The 24,044-nt window shown below is 38.6% G+C and overlaps 1 protein-coding gene across 15 annotated transcripts in view; it reads left to right on the top strand.

Moving 5' to 3' along the window:
• Positions 1-24,044, top strand: part of NUMB (NUMB endocytic adaptor protein) — a 90,637-nt gene that overhangs the window by 63,794 nt on the left and 2,799 nt on the right. For 5 of the 15 annotated variants that reach the window (XM_053981353.1, XM_053981352.1, XM_053981354.1 and 2 more), the window contains exons 3-10: positions 4,013-4,087; positions 9,263-9,340; positions 14,723-14,797; positions 16,676-16,816; positions 18,271-18,472; positions 20,643-20,945; positions 22,728-22,877; positions 23,713-23,856. In XM_053981353.1, the coding sequence (XP_053837328.1) occupies positions 4,013-4,087; positions 9,263-9,340; positions 14,723-14,797; positions 16,676-16,816; positions 18,271-18,472; positions 20,643-20,945; positions 22,728-22,877; positions 23,713-23,856 (1,168 nt within the window). The remainder of the gene's footprint in view (positions 1-4,012; positions 4,088-9,262; positions 9,341-14,722; positions 14,798-16,675; positions 16,817-18,270; positions 18,473-20,642; positions 20,946-22,727; positions 22,878-23,712; positions 23,857-24,044) is intronic. The other 10 variants (XM_053981359.1, XM_053981360.1, XM_053981362.1 and 7 more) reach the window with 10 other exon arrangements.

Genomic DNA, 24,044 nt, shown 5'->3' with positions numbered 1-24,044 from the left:
AGAAGTTTAAAAATGTTGAAAAATAATAAATTTTCTGAAGCACTTTTCAGATTCTGAGGATGCTTTTCTGTGTGCCAGTTAAACTTGTTCTTGTGTCGATTGGTTTATGTTTGGTTTAAGATTGGTATCAAACACCACCTTCAGTGAAAGAGAACATAAAAATCAGTGATGAAGAGGGAAAGGTTTTTTGGTTTAATTTGCTGTACCATAATCTCATCTTCTTTTTGCTAAAAATGTTAATACAAGCAGTGCTTCTATTGAATGATGTTTGCCTTAAGGACTTTTCTCCAACAGCCCCTGAAAGTATTTTATTTGGATTAGAGCTTTTATGTTGTGTTACTCTATATGTGGACTTGGCCCACATGGACTTTAGCTTTCTGTAAAAGCACTGGTGGTTAATTTCTGGTATGACGATTAAATCTCTTACAGAACATCTTATGTCTGAGAATTGCTGATGTCATGACTATCATTCACTGGTTGCTATGGAAATTAAGTAGGAGTGCATTCAATATTAATACTGCATTCCTGCTATGTGCATTTTCCTGATGGAAAAGTACTCACTTTCTCCAGGAATTCTAGCTGCAGCAGTCCCTGTGACAAGAAATGCTCTTTGCAAATATGTCAGAGGTACTCCTTTCCTTACTGTTCTGGAGTGCATTTGTGATAATGTGCTGTCATGGATTTGCATGAGATTTTACTTATATAGGACTGTGGCTGTCCAGGCACTTCAACAGTATGTTTCTTCTCCTTTAGTTTGAAAGGGAAGTTCCTTTCAAAGGTCCTGAAAGATTGCATATAGAAGTGTGGGATTTGTGTATCTGCTTTAAAGTGGTTTCCCTGTAATCCTTTTCCAGCAATGTAACAACAGAGTTTAACAATAGTTTATTTTTCTGAAGTCCTGAATTCTGGTGTTTAACCTTCCTTTCTGACTCATAACTAGTAGCTGTATTTCTTTTATTAAATTTTGAAATGTCACTCCTAAAATGCTGTTGCACTAGTTAGTTGAGCCAATATTTCAAATTTAAGGCTAAGTTGAGATAGATTTACAATTTAGCACTTCTGATTAAAATATAAACACTAGAAGAGGTTTCAGTTTTGACAATTTCTTGCCAGTCTTCTTGAGGAAATATTTTTGTCCTTGGTTACAATCCATTAAAAGCCAGATAAATATTGTAGCACTGGTTAAATACAGGAGCTGTGTATATCTACTCTGACTGATGAAAGAAGCTTGTCGACTTGGAAAGGGACCTGCTGCTTAAGGGGCATTTGGCTATGAAAAGAAGAGGACCACAGCATTCTGGTTATAGAATTGAAATTCATTTTTACAAGAAAGAAAAGTATATTGGCATGTATAAGCAATTAACACACTACCACTCCATCCCAAAAAATTAGAAACCAAAGCAAGAATAATTGTGAAATTGCTGTAAGATGTTCAACACCAGTGCTAATGATGAGCTTTTGGCTTCTGCAGAACTGGCTTCTGCAATGGCAAGAACAAGTTTTTTTTTCTTTGTATGAAGAGCTAGAAGTGTAACATGTAAATGCAAACAAAGTGCCTTTTGTCCTCTATATCATAAAGAAGTATTGTGTGACAGTGTAATTTATTTTAAAATTCAGAACTGATTGATGCTCAGTGAGGTCTGTGGATTGTACCCCTTTGGTGTGGATAGATGCACTTGATATGTGTAATAATGTCTCCATTCACAGGAGTGGAAGCAGTATGAAAACTGCAGCTAAACTTGCTGTCTCCAGCAGCAGTGGCATGACTGATTGCTGAAAGTTGGAACATGGGACTTGAATAGAGGTTTGGCAACACAGGGGAGAATGGTTGTCTGTTTTGCAGTGTGACATGAGGCAATATTTACCCTGGTCCATTTCTCCCTTTTCCAAGCAAGAGGCAGGTTGCCAAATACAGGGGTTGAATGGTTTTGAGTCTTCAGTTGGAAACATTCTGGCTACACTGAAGTGAATGAGATGTGCAGATAGGTCAGGAAATTTGGAAGTTGCCCTCTGGATGGATGATACAAATGGTCATGCAAACTAGATGGTTTATTCCTTACACATATTTTTTTTTCTGTCCAGTACAAACCTCAGCCTTGTTCCTGTCTATATCACTGTCTTCTTAAAGAGAAGTTACTAAACCCAAAACTTTCTCATGACAAATGTACAACAGAATTTCTGCATCTGGAACTTTTCCCAGAGAAGTCGTGGCACAACCAAGTAGTTGATGATGTACATATGTACTTCCAGACACACAGTAATTGCATCTTTAGTTGTTACTGTTTGTGTATTTTTAGGATTAAAATGTTCTGCTTCGTGCTCTGGAGAAATGAAGATCTTGCGCAAGTGTTCAGCAAGCTCAACTGAGGGAGTACAGTTGCTGTTTTGGCAGCTCCAGCATTCAATTATAAGGCTTCAGCCTCACAGAGCTCATTTTGAAAAAGCTCTAAAGAGTCAGATCTTTTATTTACATTCTAATTTCAGTGCAATTTATTTTTCAAGCTGTTCTCCAGCTGTGAGGGCTGATTTAAATGAAATTCTTACCAAATTGTTCAATCCACATTTAACTCTGTTTAAAAAAATGCCACATAGTGAGATTTAATACTAAAGCTCTCTGTCACTTAAGATATTGTAAATCTTTCAGCAGTTTAATGATATATAGAGCTTTCTCTTCTGGAGCATCTTGCGTTGCAAGAAAAAACTCAACTTTCCAATTTCTATTAAATCTTTGAAACAATCTTGATTTTTTTTCCATATAGTTGAATCTCTCAATCTGAGGGTGCTTCAGTATGGTACTGTGAGTTGTTTTTTTTGTCCAAGTCTAGTAGAAAGAAAATCTAGGATTTTCAAATAACTCACGACAGAATAGTTTGTTATCGAGTGCAACATTTTAATAGGTTATTAAACTTGTGTTTACTACTGCAAACATTGATTCTTGTGTCATATTTTAAAACCACTTATTCACTCTCTATCTAGCCTAGAATCGAAATGCTGAATTGCATTCAACTCTTAGAATGGCAAGTAACCGGGGAAAGTTTCTTTCACCTATAGCTCTTACTACAAAACTTCAGCAAAGTTTTGGTAGTTTCTCTGATTTTCTTCAAGGATTCAGTACTTTGAATAAGGATATGAACTTTTCTGAGAGAACACTTCCTTTCACTATAAAAAGAAAAAAAAAAACTGTGACTGGAAAAGACAGGGAAATTGGGAAAATTAAAGCTAAAAGTTTGAGTGTAAAATGATCCATGGTATCCTGAACACTACACTCTTGACATATATTTCTTGCAACTGGTTTCTCTATAGACTAATATTATTCTGGGTTATAAATTTAAAAGCTTTGAAGCTTGACATTTCTATTCACTGCTGTGTTGCTAGGGGATTTTTAAGTAGTGCTTGGTAAGATGAATCTGTGGAAAACAGATTTTTTTTTTTTAACCCCTCTTTGTAAGAATGATTAATGTCTCAGTATCCACATAACAGCCTGTTGTTGTAATGAAGAGAAATAATTTTGGTTTACAGTTTTAACAAAGGGGTGGCCAAATTTCTCATATTTGGACATCACCATGCAAAAATATTTGGTCATCTTACTGTGTAGTGTAATTTGGTTTTCAATACTAAATATATTTATCATTATTCAAAAATTATTTATTCACCACCATCTCTATATTGATGTAAGGTTTTCATGCTATGCTAGTAAAAAAAATGACTAAAGCTCATGATGAATAAGCAGGAAAGCACAGTTTTCAATACTTTCAATTATTTTCCCCTGAGTAAGGAAAGTCTGTCTTTTCCTCCAAATTTCTAGTTCTATTATGCTTTTCTGCTGATGCTGGTGCCCCCATAGATATACACAATCAAATCCCCAAATGCAGGTTTTAAAGAAAGCTGGCAAAGTTTTGGTAATGACTATTGCATCAGCTGCACTGAGATGAATTCAGAGCTTGGATTCATCAAAACCCCGGGAGTTTAAGGAGCTGCTATTAACCTTTTCTCCCCATACTCTTTCCTGCAGTACCTGGGACACGTTGAAGTGGATGAATCCAGAGGAATGCATATCTGTGAAGATGCTGTGAAGAGGCTGAAATCTGTATGTATATTTGTTTAATGAAAACCTTGGCTTTGGGGCTGTAAGCGTTACTGGAAAAGGTCTGTTCGGAGCAGCGCTCCAGCCAAAGACTGAACTTTTGACCCATGTTAGGAGAACAGTTGGCCAGTTTGAGAGCACTGTTGCTCTTGGGGGGACGTGCTAATCTGATGATGAGAGGGAGAGTTACAACTGTTCTTTCTACTTGCAGAAACTATTTGCAAAACAAATGTGTAAAAATTCTCTGTGACCTTTCAGGCTAAGTTGGTACCCACATGGGACTTCAACCATTGTTTTTTAACAGCTTTTCCCTCTCTCTCTTTTCTTCTCCCCCTCTCTCTCTTTCCCTCTGTTGCCTGCCACTTTAATAGTGACTTAATTCACCATTATTATACAAAATATTACTTGTTTTAGGATGCTTTTTTTTCTAATGCACTGCAGCATTGTAGTTGTGCATGAAATAATCTGGCTTGCATCTGCTCAAAGTGGCCTGAAGGCTGCCTAATTCTGACATGTCATGAAATGGGCTGCTCTTAGTTTGGCTTCTGTGAACGTTTGCTCCTGTAAATGGCACTCGTTCAAAGCTCTTTGTATTTCTGTGGCTCATTTGAGGAGGTCTTGTCATCTCTTTCCTGCAGTAATAATACCACAATATCCTGTGGAAATAGCAAACTCCAGAAAGGCAGTGATCAGTCTGTCAAGGAACTGAGGCTTTAATATCATTGAAAAGAACAGGAAAAAGGACATGAAAAAATGGAATTTTTAATAGAGATAGAGAACTGCAATCCTTGTCATCACTTCTCTTACATGTTTTATGTACATACATTCTTCAGTATGCATTCAGTGGAAGAAACCCTTGTATCCTTGCAGCTCAGCAAAATCCATCAAACAAGTCCATCAAACTGTTCTACTGCACTTCTGCTGGTTTAAAATAAGTGCCACTGGACATCCCTTTCCTCACCAAGTCTGAGAGCTCAAATGGTTTCCATCTAAACCTGTTTTTCCCTTCTTCCTAGCACACAGCAGAGGATTATGGGTTATCTTTTCTGCCTTCTGTTGTGCTGCAAAGTTTGTGAATTGGTTTAATGCTCTGATTGAAATCATGTCTTTTCATTCTTTTCTTTCTCAGCTAATGTATAGTAACCTGTTAAAGCCGCATCCCATCTGTTCCCATTCAGTCTGCAGTGATTAGTGATTGATTTTTATTAAAAAGGGCCACACAAAATATAAATGAGTTTCTTTGTTGTGTGGATTTAGTTTACGTACCTAAAAGTGCACTACTGACCGCATAATCAATTGCATCCGTTTTTGTCTCTGATTTTTTTCTGGTTTTCTCAGAATACTTTCTGTTAGCACACCAAATAGCACTGCAGTATCTACTTTGTGCAACTTGTTTCATTTTCTTCCCTGGGGAGCTATGCTGTGAAGTAGCTGTTCTCTAGTTTATAAAAATCTTACAAGTCCATGAGCCAGCTAAGTGTAGCTAAGCTTATAATTAATGAGACATAGTAAAAGCATAGCACCCAGTTTCTTCTGGAGTCTGGGTTTCTAGGGTTGTGATTTTTGATCACATGAATTACTGATTCAAACATCAGACTTGGATATCTCACCTTTACAGTTAGACAGCATTTTCTGAAAGTACATAGTTCGATTTCCTTAATCCATGTTATGTCATTATTCCAAATTGTGGATGGCATGAATTTACCCATTCTCTTAAATTTACATTTTTCTTCAGATAGTTTTGATTTCTTCTGCTGTTTGGTGTCTATGTGTACACCAAATACAAGTGTGCATCTCTTAAAATTGCTATTTGTCTCCTTTGTCAGTGTTGGAAGTTGAGCAGTGGAGGTGAAATTCTCTTTGTGCCCCAAGAGGAAGATTCAGATTACTGAAATTACTTTGTGTGCTTTAGTTGCTAGACTCTATCAGATGCAAGGTCCATTTGGAGCTGCTTACTGCGATTCAAGCCCTGTCCCTCAGGGCGGGCTTGCTTAAAACCCAGTATGTGGATTTTAAACCAGAGGCATTTCTTTAGGACATCACCATTACTGGAAGCTCTGTTCTGTACAAGATGCTCTTAATTTAGCAGAAGCCAAACACTGGGTGATATCTCAGCATGTGAGGAATGTGATGAGAAAACAATTCATTCTCCTTGCTTTCATATTACTTAGTTATTTTGATGGGCTTTCTCTTGGTTTTGAAAAAATTACAAGTTTGAGCTGCAGTGCTCAAACTGAAAGACTAGCTTAAGGGAAATTGGACTTCACTTTTAATGTGGTTAAATGACATTGAAGTGTATGTGGGCTATTTTAAACTTTATTCTCTGCATGGTTTTATAAATCCAGACAACAAAAATTACAATTGTTGAAATATTTGTATCCTGTAGCTTCCAAAAATTAAGTTTTGTCTGTTTTTTCTTATTCTAATAGATACATTTTCTCCTCTTAATTCTTGCTGTACAGGAGTTGGCAATTCATTTGGGGAACTGAAGACTGTTCTTTTATAGGACTGACTACTGGGTTTTAAAAGATTTTATGGGATTTGCTGAGAAGAATATAGAACAGTGTTAATCTTGACTTTAGGAATAGTTTAATTACTGCTTTGCTTTTTGAAAGGAAAGATGCAAACACATATCTCTGTCTCTTTATTGTGGGAAATAACCTTTCAGGGATTTTTTTATTACTTGCTCCTGTAATGGGTATAATTGCTTTTGAGCGCTGCATCTTGCAGAATTTGCAAGCAAGTGATGGTGAGCATTTTATTCAGACGTTGCTTAATTGACAGCTGAGTACAAGAAGCCAAGTTTAGCTCAAGAATCCCTCATCCACACTGTACTCTGTTACAGTTTTATAGTTCTGAAACTGCACACCAACAATACTGTAATTTTCTGTCTGATGAAATGGCATCACAGTCTCATTAACAGATCAAAGCCCCTCATATTTAGCTATTCGTTTATTATTAACGTGGGTTTATATTATCAACAGAACTTGCATTTTTCCTTAGTGGAGTATTACCAATGTAGTTTATATTATTCCCTTAGTAGAGATATATTGCTGGCTTTGTATGCATTTAATATCTGATAAGATTCCTGTAGATGGACATGAAGCTCTAAATAGTTTCTTCAGAAACATTTCACTGAGTTTAAAATATTTAGTGCCAACTGGAAAGTAACTTTATGGGTCTTATTAAGTGTATTTGATTCAGGTGTGGGAACATCATATAAAGACAAAAGTGTACTCTCTCATGTCATATTTTGATTTTAAATCAGCTTTAGCTTGTAGTATTGGTTTCTAACTTGCTACTTTTTGTTTTAAATTATGCATTTGTTTTAATATATGTTCTTATTTTAGCAGGTAAAGAGACATAGTATTTTTTTAAAATGCACTAGTTATCTCTAAACTACATTAACTTAGTGTTGTTTAAAATCCATTTTGCATGATGCCTTTTCCATTAACCTTGCCTAGTTTATTTTAAAAAATAATCTTGTTTAACAAGCTTTTTTCTGAGAGCAAAATTAACCATCACCTAAAAATGAGGTAGCTTCTGGTGAATCTCTTTAGCTTTTGCTGTCTTTAAAAAGCTGTTATTCAGTGTAATGCAATAGTCATCGCTCAACTTGGCAGCAGCATCCAACCCCTTCTCATTATGTATACTACATTGTGATTAATCCATTAGTTCCCCTCCTAGTGTTCAGTATATCCTGTCCAAATACATAACTGTTCCTGCCTCCAAAAGTGCTTAAGCTTTTCAGCTGACTGAGCTTGGAGATGTTCTTTATACAGTGTCTGAGTTGATGTAAATATGTTACAGATGCTTGGTAAAGCCTTCTGTGGAAGAACATGGGGCAGACAGGGACACACTAGCAGGGCCAGGAAATCCAAAGCTGAGATGGACACTCCCTCCTTAACTTGGTGTTTTCTTGGCTTTTGTTGCCTTGCATCAGAACCATAGCTTTGATTTAAATATAACCTTGTTTATCAATCAGTTCTTCAGACACTGCTTCAGGACATTTGTGGCAATACTTTAATATAGTAGTATCAGTGATGAACAGGTTGGAATTGCACAGTGTAAATATGAGATCAGGGGCTGTCACAGAGACACTCCCTGTCTCTTCTGCAATTCTCCACCTCCTCCTCATTTCTGCTATACCAGAGCTTTCTTATAAGTGAAGTAATTTGGAAAGACAGCAGGAACAGCTCTGTGCTTCACGTCGGCTTCCCTCACCCGCGGAGCAGCATGTGGCTGTGCTCACAGAGCACCAGGCCTGGTGAAGTGTCCTCTCATGTAGTTTACTTTCCACAGTCTGGTAACAAAATAAAGCTAGTAAACTAAACTGCATGCAAATATGCTTAAAATTGTGTGCTGGCTTTTTCTTAATGTGGATTGGGCAATCTGTATAATTGCTTTCCTGAAGAAATTTAGGAAATTGTAGTTCAGCCTTTGGTATCTTTGCACTTGCCTAACTGTCTCTGCCTGCCTGAGCTGATTTTAAAGGCTGCTCAACCTATCAATTCAGAGTTGTAGAATGAATAACTAGTACTTGTATAAATGTTGCATAAAGCCTTGGAAGGCTTTAGAGAAGGAGAAAGAGGTCTCATTTTTATTAGAATTTTACCACAAGGTTACGATGAAATTCCTTGCTCTTCAGAGAAGACTGCATAAGATGTGAATCATGAGAGTAGCACGTTAGCCAGAGCAACAAACAAATGGAATAAAATGCAGCAGTACTTACCCCTGCTTCATATAAGCCATACATGCTTCTCCAACATACAGAACAGTAGTTCTGGGGAGGAGTGATCAATACAGAGAAAATTGGACTGCAATTCTGGAGTTAGAACTTTGCATTTCACAAGAGCCTGTGCAGTATTTTACTTGTTTAACCACTGTGTCTGCTGCCAAGTTTGGTTTATAACCTAACCAAAAGGGACTAAACAAGAGAGAGTGAAAATAAAGTAACCACTTTGCATGAAATTGGGGCTGAGGTTTTCTTCTTTCCACCAATTTCAGGGCAGTAGCTTGTTAGAATTGTGTGTGTGCCCTTTGATCTGCATTTTCATAGGATAATTTTCACATTTGCCTGTCGCACCTTCTCATGGATAACTCTAAAAACCCCTTCCTTTCCCTCCAAACCCTATTCTTGTGTGTGCTTGTTGGTTTGAAAACCCTGGGACATTTTAGCTACCTACAGTAATAGCGCTCGACTTGTCCCCCCTGTTCCTCCAGGAAAGGAAGTTCTTCAAAGGCTTCTTTGGAAAAGTAAGTTTAATGCCTTGTTTGTGCTTGCACTATAAGGAGTTACATCCCTGGTATAGCACTGCCATAAAATTAGGGTGTTGAGAGTGCCTTAATCCATTTCAGAATATTTGCTTCTAAAACAGGCTTGGAAATATTTTGATCAAAGAATGTGGTTTCAAAAGTAACCCGAAACAGAAACTTAAATACCTGTGGACTGGATCAGAAATCCAGTGTGATTTGGTGTTCCTGAAAAAAATAAAATTTTCTTTTTTAACCCTTAAACTTGTGCCAACCTACATCACCTGGGCAAATACCTACAGAACAGTTGAGGTCTGTGCTGTGTAAGTGCTTCATGCCCAGCTGTCTGGCAGCATGAGTTGATCCCCAAATGTTAGCACTGGGAGAAAGCAGTGTGCCATCTCTTAAACCTTCCTTTTTTGAGCACAGTCCCAATTCAAACGCATATGAAGATGAGATCAGGCATTTACCTACTATGCTTTCCTAATTTCAACTCAATCTCCGGTTTCTATCGTTGCTCTTGTTTTCACAAGGACAGTGTCTTAGATAAGAAGGGAAGCAACCCTGTCCTTATTCAGAATGTGCTGCACTGGTGCCTGGGTGGTTTTGTTCCCGCTGCCTGCATTTCTGCAAGGCAGAAAGATCACGCTCCCTTTTACCTCTCATCTGTTTCCTACCTCTGTGTTTAAAATTCCTATAAAACCTTTTAATCCAGCTTTCATATGGAGTTAATCTAAGATAATGGCTTCTGAAGTATCTTGTAAAATGAAACTTTGCTTAAATAGAAACTAACAGGTTTGTAATGTTCATAAATGCTGAAATCTTTTGAAGCAGATTATTCTCTAGTCATGAATTGGTTTGGGCTTTACTTGGGGAGTAAGTAAGGATTTTTCAGCTGATCCTTTTTCACCATTCACTCAGATAGTGATAGGTGTCACACAGGAACATCTGTTTCTCCAGTTCTGGTTTCTTCCTATGATCTAGGAGAGCGCACATCTAAAGTGTAGTGGTGGTGGTGAGGGACTAAAATATAGAAGATGGCAGATCTATCAGATTAATGAGAACAGTCTTGAGTGCAAATCTAATCCTAGAGCTGGAATCTAGAAGGACTGAACCCAAAGTGCTAAACTGGAAACAAACAGAAAGCCCTCACCTCCACCTGATTAAATATGTTAGTTTTCTCTCTGCTTGTTGCTGCTAACTTACATTAGCTACATAAGAAAGCAAAGATGTAAAAGGAAAGGTATTTGCATAGCACTTAGGTAAAAATCTTTCTTTGACTTTCTAAATTATTAAATATGCCATCTTCCCTGTTACATCTTGGTTGATATTTAATGAAGACTGGTACTTCACCACAGCATTTTAGATTTCCGTTCTCCTATATTATAATATTTTAACAAAGAAAGACCTATTTCTACTTCAGCCTGTGAATTTCATTAATTAGCACTGAAACCACTTAAATCTATAGTGTTTAGATATCCCCACAGTAGCAGTGTGGCAGTACCTTTATTACAGCTTCAGCCTACAACAGGAGCCCACATCTAGGGAAATCTGCAGAAAAAGGGACAGCTGTTCTCTTATTAATAATTGAGAAATACTAATAACTCTAATATCTCTTGGCTGTCTCATCTATAATTTCTCCCCAAATGCCTTGCATTTGGATTAATATAATATTCCAAACTGCCAAGCTATTTAAAACACACGAGCAGTTTTCAGAAAGTCAGTCTAGGCATGTCTGCCACTTTCCCTGTCCATCTTTTTCTCCTTGTAAAAGGTAAATACGATGGATTTGCTTCTGGAAATGTTCAAGTGGTTAGTATTGAAAATGCTTTTTTTAAACTTTAAATAAAAATGAGATGTCTGTTGATAGCTCCAGGACAGGCTTCTGTGGTTATCAAATAAGCTGCCTTTTAAGGCAGCTCCTTTTAAAACTAAAACTTTTCTGTTGTAATGAGGACTAGTAGTACAGATTTGGTGACCTTTGTCATGCTTTGCCTCCACGCAGTGTGTCTCATCACACAATGTTTTATACAGACTCTCAAATGAAAATTTTTCTTTATATATACCTTAGGCTCCAGGTATATCTTAGAGCCATGTCCAAGTCGCAGGATAGGATAAAATATTATAGGCAGAAAAACTACAAACAAAGTTAAGGTATTTTAAAAATGCGTTATTGGGCAATTTCTGTTCTGGCATCCTTAATACTTTGTTTTCCACCTTACAATAGAGCAGGGTATCAAAGCAGCTACTTTTTGCTTGGTTGATGCCCATCTCTAGGGCACGGCCAGTTTGTCAGTGGGGTTTCTCTTGTGCCTGGCCTGCCATGGACCTGCCTTGTCCTCCAGCCTCGTTGTGTGCCAGAATAAGTGCCCACCTGCCCTCCTGGAGACGTCTCTGGGCTCTGAAATGAGTCCAGATAATGAATCTCGTGCTGGAGCAGATTACTGACCTCCCAGAAGGGCTGAGGAGTGAGGTTTCTGTTGGTGCTGACTCAGCACTGACAAATCAGGCTCCTGGGAGTCAATGCCACATGTGGCTCTCCTCAGGCAGTGCTGTCATCTAAAAGCTCTAGAATATGTAGACAAGCTACAGATCTGGATGTCTAGAGGAGTCCCTTGGTAGGAACATTTCAGAGCATCCTCTTCCAGTGGATATTGGCCACTTGCTTTAAGTAGTTCTGTCTAGAGTTGCCTGTACCTCCCAGCATTTGTTACACAAGCTGCTGTGTTGGAGTTCACTTCCCATGCAGTACCTTCAGCTGGTCTGATCTTTGTGCAGGATGTGCCAATAGTGCCAATGCTCCTATCTACTCTGTAATCACAGTTTACTTGCCAATATCCCACCCAGAATGGAATAGTACTTTGATCTGTATGTCCAATAGGAACTGAATTGGAGGAGTGTGTTCCTTTATACATCACTGGTAAGCAAAGATAAGCTGAGAATTCAGAAAATGTAAAAATCATTCATTGTCCAGCAGTAGTAGCAGTGGGTTTGGGGTATAGGCTGTAAGGATAAGCCTTTTCAAACCACTGCATCCACCATAAATAGAGAAGAAGGAATTGGGAGATAAAAGTGAGTTTTCTTTTTCTCTTAGTGTAGCAAACTCTTTGGTTATCTTGCATATGGAACCTAATGTTTCAGTGGGAAAAGAGGGCCTAGGAAGCTCTTCAGCCTTCTCATTTTATTTTGAGAAACATGAAGTTCATGTGTTAACTATTTCTAAATCCTCATTTGGTAAAATAGCAAGTGAGGAGTAGCTCTGCTGAAGATCAGCATTGCTTTATGAAGTACCCAGCTCACTTAAACTTGGCTTTAATACAAACTCCGGGAACTGTCCACAGTTTCTGTAGGGACAAGGTTTTTATTGTTTGCTGGGGAAAGATGTGTATCTCTTAATCTAATGATGGCAGTCTAAACAAAACAGTTACCTGCAGGCATTATCTTTTCTTCATTGTTTGTATTTGCTTGAAATAAAGATTTTTAAGACTTATGGCTTATAAACAACTGATACTCTTTTAAAAACATTTCAAGGAGACAGACCATTTATTTTGGAATTAATAGGGACTTTCAGGCTGTGGAAGCTAGCTGAGCATTGAAAATACAGGCTATATTTTGTGGGTATTGATACTGCCTTTTAAAACAAAATATTAGAAGTTACTTTTATATGCTGCAGTATTTTCTAACACCTATGATGGTAAATTTAAGTGTATCCTCTGTTGTGAATTGCACTCTTTCCATTAAGCATTCCAGAATCTAAATTAAACATTCTCTGGGGTATCCAACAAGCTGGATGGTCATTTAGAAACTTGCTTCTGCAAGCACTTCTCTGTAGCTTGCTTTCATGCTGTGCTTATTTTCTCTCTTTTTTTCTTTAAATGCTCTTCTGTGCAAGTCAGTGCCATTCTGTGTTCTTACCAAGCTTTTTGAAAATGCTCAGGATGTCATTGCTGCTTCTGAAATTGGTACAGATAGTTCCTCCCCAAAAAAACAAACAAAACTTCTGCCAGCACCTTTTTGTTCACACTTGCTGCTTTCTCTGAGAATGAAACCAATGTGATATAATTGGGGAGTTTTCACTCCAAGACATTTCATTCTTACAGTGTTAAAATTGGTATTGCAGACTTGGAACATGCAGTAGCTTATGCCAGAATGTATTCTTATTCCATTACTTGCTGTAAGAATATAAAGTATACACATCTGCAATAAACTATTAAAAAAATTATAAAATACTTGCAATTCTAGTTTGAAGCCACTAGCTGAAACCCCTTCATCTTCCCTCCCCCACCCCCTTGTTGCTTTCTTCACTCCCTGCAGTGGTTTCTGGTGGGTGCCATTAGCAGCCACAAACTGTGTAAACCCAGTGCTTCAAAACACATGAAGATAATATTTTAATAACTGGTTAAAGTAGGGGGATTGTGAATTAAAATGACATACTAAAAGAAACTGCATGAGTTTGCTAGTAGTAGTTCTCTGTAACAACCAGTAAAATTACATTGACCTATTTTCTTTTCAATGAATTAGCTTCAGAAGAATATTGTGTTTGTACTGTTTTCTGTAACTTTCCATTGAAAAATAAGCAGTCTGGAAAGAATTTGTACTTTAAATGGCTCCTGAAGCCTTCCTGTGTTTCCCACTTTTACTTAGCCTCAGCTTGCAGCAGCTGAAAGTTCCCACAGTCAGGTTTTGGATAGAAGCCAGACCACTCTCAGCTGCACCCGCCTGCCACACACCACTGCTTTTTCCAGATACACACCAAAGAGTTAAGAAATCCTATTTTTATACCTCTTTCCCAAGATAAGACATTTAGGTCTTAATAAATTAGTGAAACATATTTGGGTGATTGATTTTAGCATTAAGCTTATGAGCTTAATAAGCTACACAGTAACTGATGATTTTGGGGTGCTTTTAACACTGGTTTAAGGTGATGCCATCATTCTGCCATGGGACTATTGGGGCAGAGGGTAGGGCTGGTGGAAATATCAGGTAAGAATTTTCCTATATTTAAACTTGTGCTGAAGAAGCTACCTGTGGTGTAACTCCTTATGAATGAGTGTCTTCTGACTCTAGTGGAATTCTTCACCCACTTGGTCAGTCTTGAATTCTTTACTGTCAGTGGATGTACACCTTTCTGCCTCACCTGTCCTGTGCCCTCTCCCCATCCCCACGACGTGCTGTTTCTGAAATACTGGCTTTGGCTTGGTTCTCTTAATGTTTTGCAACTTGGATTGAGCTTTGGGCACCCTACTGACCATGGACTTCATCTACACTCAATGTTATAGTTCTTGGAGAGGGGAAGCGGGAGGCAATTGGCTGTTGGCATAAAACTGTTTTGTTTTGTTTTGTTTTCTTTCCTTTTTTTTTTTTTTTTTTTTCTTTTCTTGAAAGTCTGGGAAGAAGGCCGTCAAAGCAGTCCTGTGGGTTTCAGCGGATGGACTCAGAGTTGTAGATGAGAAAACAAAGGTTAGATTTCCCTGGGCAAAAGTTTTAAATCTCTCTATAACAATGTATGTGCTATTTCCTTAAATAGACAGCAATCTTTGTTTCTGCAAATATTGGTATTTGAAAGGTAGACTGAAGTGTGTAGTTTAGTTTAATAATTTCTTGTTTTGTAAGCATATGTACACCTCCTAATTTTTTTTCCCAGTTAATTCCACACTGCTCTCAAGACACATTTTGTAAAATGTGGCAGGTGTAGCACAAGCTTAGAATATTTTTTGTTGCATTTACTGCAATAAGCACTCGTTTTCCTGATATGTTCTGTTGGCAGTGAACTTGAAGAGTCCCTGGACTTCGTTCTGCACCACTGCAAAATTTTGCAATAGTAATGCATAGGCAAATTCTCATATATACAATTAATCAATGTAATTTTCAGTGCATCCAAATCCTAGAATGGATCTGAATGAACAAGAGCTTCCAAAAATGAAATGAAGAGAGTAAATTAAATAGCGAGATTGTAGCTTCAGACTCAAACTAAATAGTAACTGCATATATCAAATTTAATAATCTTTAATATCAAAGATATTGGTCTGAAGTGGAAAACTAATATATTTGTGGCATGATTCTAGATTGTTTTAAATTTTTATTGTGAAATGACAGTTTTTATTATGAATTAGCACTTGGTGTACCACCAGGGCAGATGTGTCCAAGTAAGAGCAAATGATTCTTGGTTTTATGTAGGTGTAGGTAATTAGAAATAAGAGCTTTAATCTTACAAGTGCACTAGAATTTTAAAAGATGGCATGGCTATGAGAACAGTTTTAACTCTTGTCAATCTGAAATAGTTTATGTTCATATCAATTGTCACTTACTTTTGTCAGCCTAAAAGATGATTTCTCCAAGCCAACACTGACAGACAGAGGTAATTCATATCCCTCTGGAGTGCAGCTGCCTGTCAAATATCTGCTTGTGGTTAGACTTCTCCAGGGCTGCTGCAGTGGTATGGCTCTTCAGAGCTAAAGTTGCTGCCTCTCAAGAATTCACTTTCTAATACAAACATACTGATGTGAATGAATTCAGTCTACTGATTGCCTCATGTAAGAGTAATAATACATGTGTTATTTTTAGAAATGTTGCTGCATATATGTAATATTTTCAAATTGATTTTTAATAAGTTGTGCAGAGTCTGGAGGTAATTAAAAGTATAGGATTTAAAAATAAAATAAACTGTTGCCTCCTGGTGGTTGAATACATCAGCAGAGGTGCCAAGTACTAGTTACCAACCAAATGAAATAATTTGGAAAAAAATATTAAAAACTAATTTTTAATGAGTGTGGCATAATCTTTAACTGTGCTATCTCCTTTTTAGAAATGCTTCTCCCATCTGTGGGATTAAATAGGGAGCATTTGGTGCCTCTGGTGTTTTTCTCTTGCATCCCTGCATAGTTGACTGGGAGATGAGTTTCGCTTTGTGTAGCAGCTGCAAGACCTTTTTACTCTTGCAGACCTCTCCCCCAAGTTTCAGTGTTGTGTTTTAACCACAGTGAAGACTTTCTGGTTGCAAGACTTTGGAGCTGCTGTAAAAATAAAATACCGTGTGCCTCCATAGTCTAGAGGAGAGCTCATAGGAATCCACTGGATCCCTAAATTCTTAAGCGGTGCCTTAGCACACCTCTCCCAAAGATGGGTGGTGAAGAATGTCATCTCTTCTTTTTTTTTGTGCTGGGAACAGATTTTGAATGATGACTGATGACAAATAATTACAGACACACCAGGCTTATCCCCTTTTTTTAGTATAACTCATTTTGGTGCAGTTACACCTGACAGTGACTTGAGTTCAAGTGTTTGGCCATATTTCCTCACATTTCTTTTATTGTGGGGGGGGGGATTTTTTCCCTCTAGGATCTTATAGTTGATCAGACAATAGAGAAGGTTTCTTTCTGCGCACCAGACAGGAACTTTGACCGGGCGTTCTCATACATCTGCCGAGATGGCACAACGAGACGCTGGATCTGCCACTGCTTTATGGCTGTGAAGGACACGGTAAGTTGAATATGGTGCGTGGCCAGCTCTCCCAGCTCTTAGCTAGAAGGGCAGAAAATTTGAGTGCATGGAATAGTGCAGTATGTTTTGACTCCGGCTGAGATATTATTTAGTCCTTGTAAATTATTTTAATTCTAATTCCCTGTATCTGAAATATTTGCCATCCCTCTGCCATGCCAACTTATGGAGAGAAATGCTGCTCAACTTGTGTGTAAAAGGAGTGCAGTCAGCCTCAGATAATCTCCAGCAGAAGGGAACTACTCTTCTAAGAATAGACAGAAAATTTTCTCATTTGAAAATGTTTACAGTCAAAAACTGAAACAGCAATGACAGTTTTTTCCAGGATAAAATCATAGTGAGTAAATACAGACTTGTTGTGAATGCAGTGTCTTGTACGTGAGTGTTATCTTGAATGAAAAGTCATCTGAATGTTAAGAGATGGAGCTAAACTGAATTAAATTAGCATTCTATTTGTTTCTGAGTGACAACAATATTTTGAGTAGGTTTAAAATCAGTTTCTTGCTGTGTAGACTTAGGTAAGTTATTTAACTCCCTGATCTGACCTTTTCTTCTCTCTGCTGTTTGTTGAATCTTGCCTATATTGTAGAAAGTGCTTAAAGCCTCATGCAAATTCACTGCGTGAACTCCCCAGAGCTGCATGTTCAGAGTTCAATGGTACTGGATAATTTATAATTTTTCTTTAAACAATGAAGTCAGAAATTCCCAGTAAAACTTACATTAGAGCTGGAATATTTATGTTTTCATCTGTGAATAACAGGTCAATTCACTTACTGATGATGATAGATGAGTTCAGCTACTGGTAGCAGTAGTGGCTCTGATTTGACTGTAGCAGCTGTATCAGCTGGGTTGCTGGACTTCCTCAGACTTGACTTTCCTTTTTACAGTTATTGGATAGTGGATTCTTTTGACCTGGTGAATAATGGAAGTGTTTTTCATTAGGCACTCCTAAATCTAACTTGTGCATTTGGGTCAGGACCAAGAGGTGTGAGTAATCACCACTGTATTTTTAACTTTCACAGGTGCACACAAGAGTAGTGTCTCCCTGAGCTCTCTGTAAACTTTCTCCAAGACTATGCTTACCTGTGCTTTAGGCCTTACACCTTAAGACAGCTTCATGAGAGTTTCTGTGTGCACAGATGTATCTAGAGGGAAGGGATCAGTGCAGGCACGTTATTGCACTGGCATCTTAGTAGCAGTTGGAACTCAGCAGATCATCCAACAATTCATTCCTGGGCGGCCTTCTTGAACATGGCTTGTGCATTAGTAGCTGGGCGTCTTTATGTACCAGGTTTAAGGCTGAAATACAATTAAAATCGTTTTCTTTAATGCCTTCATTAGATTGGTCTTGTAAAGGCAGGTTTTCAGTTTGTGATGCTTGAAGCACATGTATGTTTCTGTTCAGTCACTGTGTGATGCAATGCTGTCTTGTACAGGGGGAAAGGTTGAGTCACGCCGTGGGCTGTGCATTTGCAGCGTGCCTGGAGCGAAAGCAGAAGCGAGAGAAGGAGTGTGGAGTGACTGCCACCTTTGATGCCAGCAGAACCACATTCACTAGAGAGGGGTCATTCAGGGTCACTACAGCTACTGAACAAGCAGAGAGAGAGGAAATTATGAGACAGATGCCGGATGCTAAAGGTAAGGGATGCAATTTAAACGATCATCTGCAGTGAGCAGAACCAGCACTGAGGCCTATGTGAGGATTGAAGCTTAGCAATGTCCTTAGAGCATTCTCTCTCTTGAACCTTACTATGTTCTAATCATATTCCCAGACCTTTGTCAGTTCACAAGATGAAAAATGCTCCCAAATTCACTCAGTATTTTCCCATGTCTTCTAGAAAAGGTGCAAGTGGCTTCATATGTGAATGCTGCTTCTGCTTTTTTTTGTCAGGCTGCTTTATGGCAGAGAACACAGTAGGTACCATACTAAAAGTCCTTATTGGAAAATTGTTAAAAAAATACAACAAGCTTGCCAGACACAAAGTAATCGTATATGTAGTCTAATGCTTGTGGTAAATGAACTGAAAATGACATGCATTTTTCTTAGAAAAGAAAATATTTTTATCTTGATTTTTAAGGCAGGTTACAGAGTGTATGTATACAGCTGTACTGCATGGGGGAAGAACAGATCAATCACAGAGTGCTTTCCAAAAAAATCCAGAATAACCACTCCCTCCCCATAAAATACACAGGTGTTGGACTATTAATTACATTCAAAATTAGTGACTAACTGATTTGAGAGGAGATAAAGTGTTCTGAAATTAGGTGAAAGTAGAACTTCTTACTCAAGTTTTATTACAAGGCCTGTAGTTCTACAGCTAACAAAAAACAAAGTATTATAAATAGTGTTTATCACCTGCTTCACAGTAAAGTCAGACTTTTATTTCAGAGGATTTCACAGCAGGTTTTATACTGCCCCTTGATCTTAAAACTTTAATCTTCATTTTCATCATCCATCTGTTTGTTTCCATACGTTAGTTTCAGAATGTGCTAAATGAAGCTTAAACACAAGGCCTTTGTTACTTGAGGGCATGAGTCAAAGTCTTGACTCAATGAAGGTGTGTGAAATCCTTTCCAAGAAAGACTGATTAGAAAAGTTTCACTTGAATGAGCAGCTGCAACTCATGGGTACTGAAGCTTACAAGACAACATAATTAGTTCCTCCTACCATTCCAGCTCCTCAGAAATCTCTAGTCTGACTCCTCTCTTTACCAGACTTTTAGTTATTCTGCTGATGTGTCAAAAAAAAAAGTCATTGCTTTTTCTAAAATATTTGGAAAACAGCATAGATAAAATGAGAGTTCATACCAGGATAGTCTTTTACTTTTGTCTGTGTTGATGGAGCTGTGTTTGTTGCCCCCAAAGCCAATTCATTTATGAGTGAAAAAGAGTTTTCCTAGAGGTAGAAAAATCTCCACATTGCAATTCTAATCATAAGTGTCATAATTTAAACAAATCTTAATCCTACATTTCTGCCATTAGGCCTGTCTGACAGGAGCATTGTGGTGCTATGCAAAGCCCTGCAAAATGAAGCAGCTGACTTTACGTTGGAGGAGCTTCCACTGCAACTAACTCATGATTGAGTAGTAACATTGCAGCTAAATTCAGTACAGAAGTGACGCAGGAACTCCTCGCAAATGTGTCTGGTGTTAGCAAGGCCTGTCAGCTCAGAGGCTGAATCTGCCTTGCAGCACATTCCCCTCTACCTGTAATGTATTTCCTGCAGGAGCTGGGAGCTGCAGCCCAGCCTCTTAAGTGCTGCTGCTACCTTTGGCCTGCTAGAGCTTGTGCAGTGTGTTTGGCTGCTGCTGCTGATTCTGCAGGGCTGGGAGGGTGGTTTTTAAAAGAAGGTCCTGGAGCTGCATTCTGTTCCCTGCTGCTGCTAAGTTGTGCTGCCCTAAGTCACTTAATACAGTTGGTAGTAATATTTTTGTCCATGGTTCTGTGTGAGGCAAAGTAAAGGTCTCAAATACACAATACCTTTTTCAGTCTTAGCCATAAATAAATTACAAGTATTTCTTGAGCTGGGATCTCAGGAGCAGCTAGAAAGAATACAGATGTAAGGCCATCTTTTCTAGGGAGTGGCTTGCCTTAGAAAGCTGTGGGGCTTGGGTATGTGTCAGGTGATGTGGTGAAGACAATGGAGGTATACAGAAATTGTGTTTCTGCTGTGCTATTAGAAACTAATTTGCAAGAGTACTAGTTATGCAAATTCCTGCAATTTCTCTTTTCAAAACAAATGGGAGTACAGGTAGGCAGCTGAACAGTACTTCACTTTACTCTTCTAACCTCACCCTGTTTCCTCCAGCAGTTGAAACAGAAGTGAAAACAGTAGCACCAGGTGCTGCACCAAACAATACTGCTCCCTCTTCTGGCTCACCAACCTCTCCTACTGCTGAAGTTGCTGCCTCTCTGGATAAAGAAATGAGCAACCCCCACGCTATCCCACGGCGGCACGCCCCCATAGAACAGCTTGCCAGGCAAGGGTCTTTCAGGGGCTTCCCCGCCCTCAGCCAGAAGATGTCTCCTTTTAAACGCCAGTTGTCTTTGCGAATAAATGAGCTGCCTTCAACAGTGCAAAGGAAGACTGATTTCCCCATGAAAAACTCAGGTAAAACCAAATGGTTCCAGTGAAACATTGCCTTAAATAGTATCTTTCTTTCTTTTCTGTGGCTTCAAGTAACTCCTTATGTTGCAGTAAATCCTTCTTCTGCCTCATGTTGATCATTTATCATGAACAAACATCACCATGACCGAAAATTTCTGCTTTGGGAATAGGCAAGAATTTCAAATGTGGGGTTCACATGCAGAAAACAGTCTTAATTGCTATCTGAAGTACTGGAGCACAGCTTGAAGTGTTCCAGGAATGGGTGTTGGTGAATTAGTAGATTTTGGCTCTTCCCTCTGAGTCACTGAACCAGTTCTTCCACTTACTGTCAGGGCATCCTGAGACACAAATCCCTTCAAGGCCTTAACCACTTGTCTTGGGATCATGTGATGCTCTTCTCTAGTCTGTCCTTCTGCCTGTCTGAATTCTTTTTGAGAGCAATGAAATTGCTTTTCACGTTGTATTAAGAGAACCTACCTGTTTAGGTGGTACAGCTGGCTGTATCAGTATTACGTGGTACAGTTTTCACATGATGCTGGTGGGGTTTTCTAAAAGTCATCCCAACATAAACTCTCGGGGTGCTCATTACCTTGCATAATGTCCTTGAGTTCCCTTAGCTAGGTGTTACCCTTCAGGCCAGCTGCACTCTCACTTGGCAACAGAGTTGGTTTTAGGGTTCTAAGCTTTGAAGTAAAAATTAGTGTGGCAAAGGCAAACCCAACAAAAATACTTAGTCTGACTTCTTTCATAATCCTTCTTTAGTGACCTGTGCTTTAAGACCAGCACTGAGCCAATCAGTTTTACAGTAATAGTGCACTGCGCAGTAGTGATAGTCACTGAGCACACCACAATCTCAATTTTTCATGATTCAGAACATTTCTGATGCATGTTCCCATATATGCCGCTGCCAGTGCTGCTTACTGTCCCACTGCATGCACTGTATTGGAATATCCCTCAAAGAATCAATTTTTGGGCATGCCTCCCCCTGAATTTTAGATCTGGTGCATGTTGTGTGCAGACATTTTATGTTTCTTACACTATTTTGTGCTTGATTATGCCTGCTCATGTCAGTTCTGTGCAATGACGGGACTGATGATTGGTACTTTTGGAAAACACTGCCATTAGTAATAATGAGAACATCTGGTAAGCTGGCAGCTTTATTCCAGATGTTACATTATCCACATGGTACTGATGCTTCGTTTAAAACTGAGCATCCATTTTATCTGAGCATTCAGCTTTTGCTTTTATGATTCTAGCACAGGAACTGGGGATTTCAGCTAGCACCAACCTGGGACAATCAACACTAACTCTAGACTGAACTGCCACTGTGCATTGCTGTCAGTACATTTAAAGTTCATCTGGTTACTGTACAAATATGTTGTTGGAACACTTAAATCTATCATAAGTATTTTCATTTCACAGAATGCCAAATCTTAAGAGCCAAACCCTTGAGAAGTTTAGCACTTTAATACTGAAAGATTTAGATCTCTACTTAAACTGTAGAAAACCCTTTTTATTTCCTGATACAAGCATCCTTTAAATCTGGAACAGTGATCTCCTTGCCCTCTTGACTTAAGCACAAAATACATTAATGTGGTGTTTTATTTCAGGCCAGATCTTCAACACTAAAGTAAAAAAAAAAAAAAAAAAAGCTGTCATGCAAATCAGTAGCAAGAACATGTAGGACATAAGGGAACTAATTATATTTCAGTTTCACATTGGTAGTTGTAAATTGTTTCTGTATCCTTTAAACTTCCAATTTAATGAATTCTGTTTACATTTTAGTCCCAGAGGTAGAAGGGGAAACAGACAGCATTAGTGCCCTGTGCTCTCAGATCACCAGTGCTTTCAGCACACCATCAGAAGATCCTTTCTCTTCGGCCCCCATGACAAAACCAGTGACAGTAGTTGCACCACAGTCTCCTGCCTTTCAAGGTTTGTGATTTCTTTGGGTGCTGGATGAGGCTTGAATGCACATAATGTTGCTTTCTAGTAACACATGGTCTTAATTTCTTGTGCAAGTTGTGCAAGTCCTGTTACCAGTATTTTGGGTGAATGCATCCTGCTTTATTCATCTTGTATGTTTAATTTTTTGTGGTTTTGTTTTTAACAATAAGTTCATGTACCTACCACACGATAGATACCTCTAAAAGGGACTGGCTTTGAGGTAATGGCTATTTTATCATTCTGCCTCCTGAACTGCATAGGAGTGTGTCATAGGAACCAAATCTCACAAGGGAAGGGATTTTGTGCCACCACAATTACTGTTTTTCACACAAATTCTTAGATAAGGTGTGGAAAAATGCCAGCTGTAGAACTCATAGCAGCCATTGGTATTCATTTCACTGCTATGCTTTTATAGAAGTTGTGTGAAAAAAGAACTCCATATTAAATGTAGTTATTGTTACTTTGTATCTACAAAGCGTTCTTTTTAATCTAAAATTAACTGTACAATTACTACTGGTGAGCCATATCTCTTCCTTAAAGAAACAACAAATGTAACTTCAGTCAGTCATCAGAACTCAAGGCCTCCTAACAGACATCAAAATCCACCATCCCATGATTCTCTTAACAAGTGTTGGCTTGGTGAAATGAAATTTACTACCTTTATTGACTGTCAGTCCAGTTTGGCTAATTACACAAACTCCTGTCATGTGGAAGTGTCTAAAAGTGTTGTATGTTGATAGGTATGACCTGGCCCACTAATACTCCAGTCATGCGCATGCCTTGCATGAATTAATCGCACTGATGTTGTCTGCTCCCATTTTAGTTAATGGCACTGCCTCTGCCTTCTGTGTGCTTGCTGCTAAACCATCCCAAGCTGCTGTAGTGTCCACAGCTATGCCAGTTCGTGAAACCAATCCTTGGGCTCATGCTCCTGCTGCTAATACTGGAGCTGCAGCCGTGGTCGCTGGTAAGACTGGAAGTAGATCCGGTGCATTGCTATAAGAACTTGGATCAAAAGCATAATTGAGCCCCTGAGACAATTGTCAGTGCCACTTAATGGCAAGTGGAAGGAACAGGAACAAAAGCCAGAAGTAGTAGCGTTTTGCATGAGTGGATGGAGGGAAGCGATGAACTTGCTGGTGCTAGGTCTGTAAC

Source organism: Vidua macroura, chromosome 6, assembly GCF_024509145.1.
Source record: "Vidua macroura isolate BioBank_ID:100142 chromosome 6, ASM2450914v1, whole genome shotgun sequence".
Lineage (NCBI taxonomy): Eukaryota > Metazoa > Chordata > Aves > Passeriformes > Viduidae > Vidua > Vidua macroura.
Note: the sequence above shows the minus strand (reverse complement) of the source record. Positions and strands in the feature narration are given on the sequence as shown.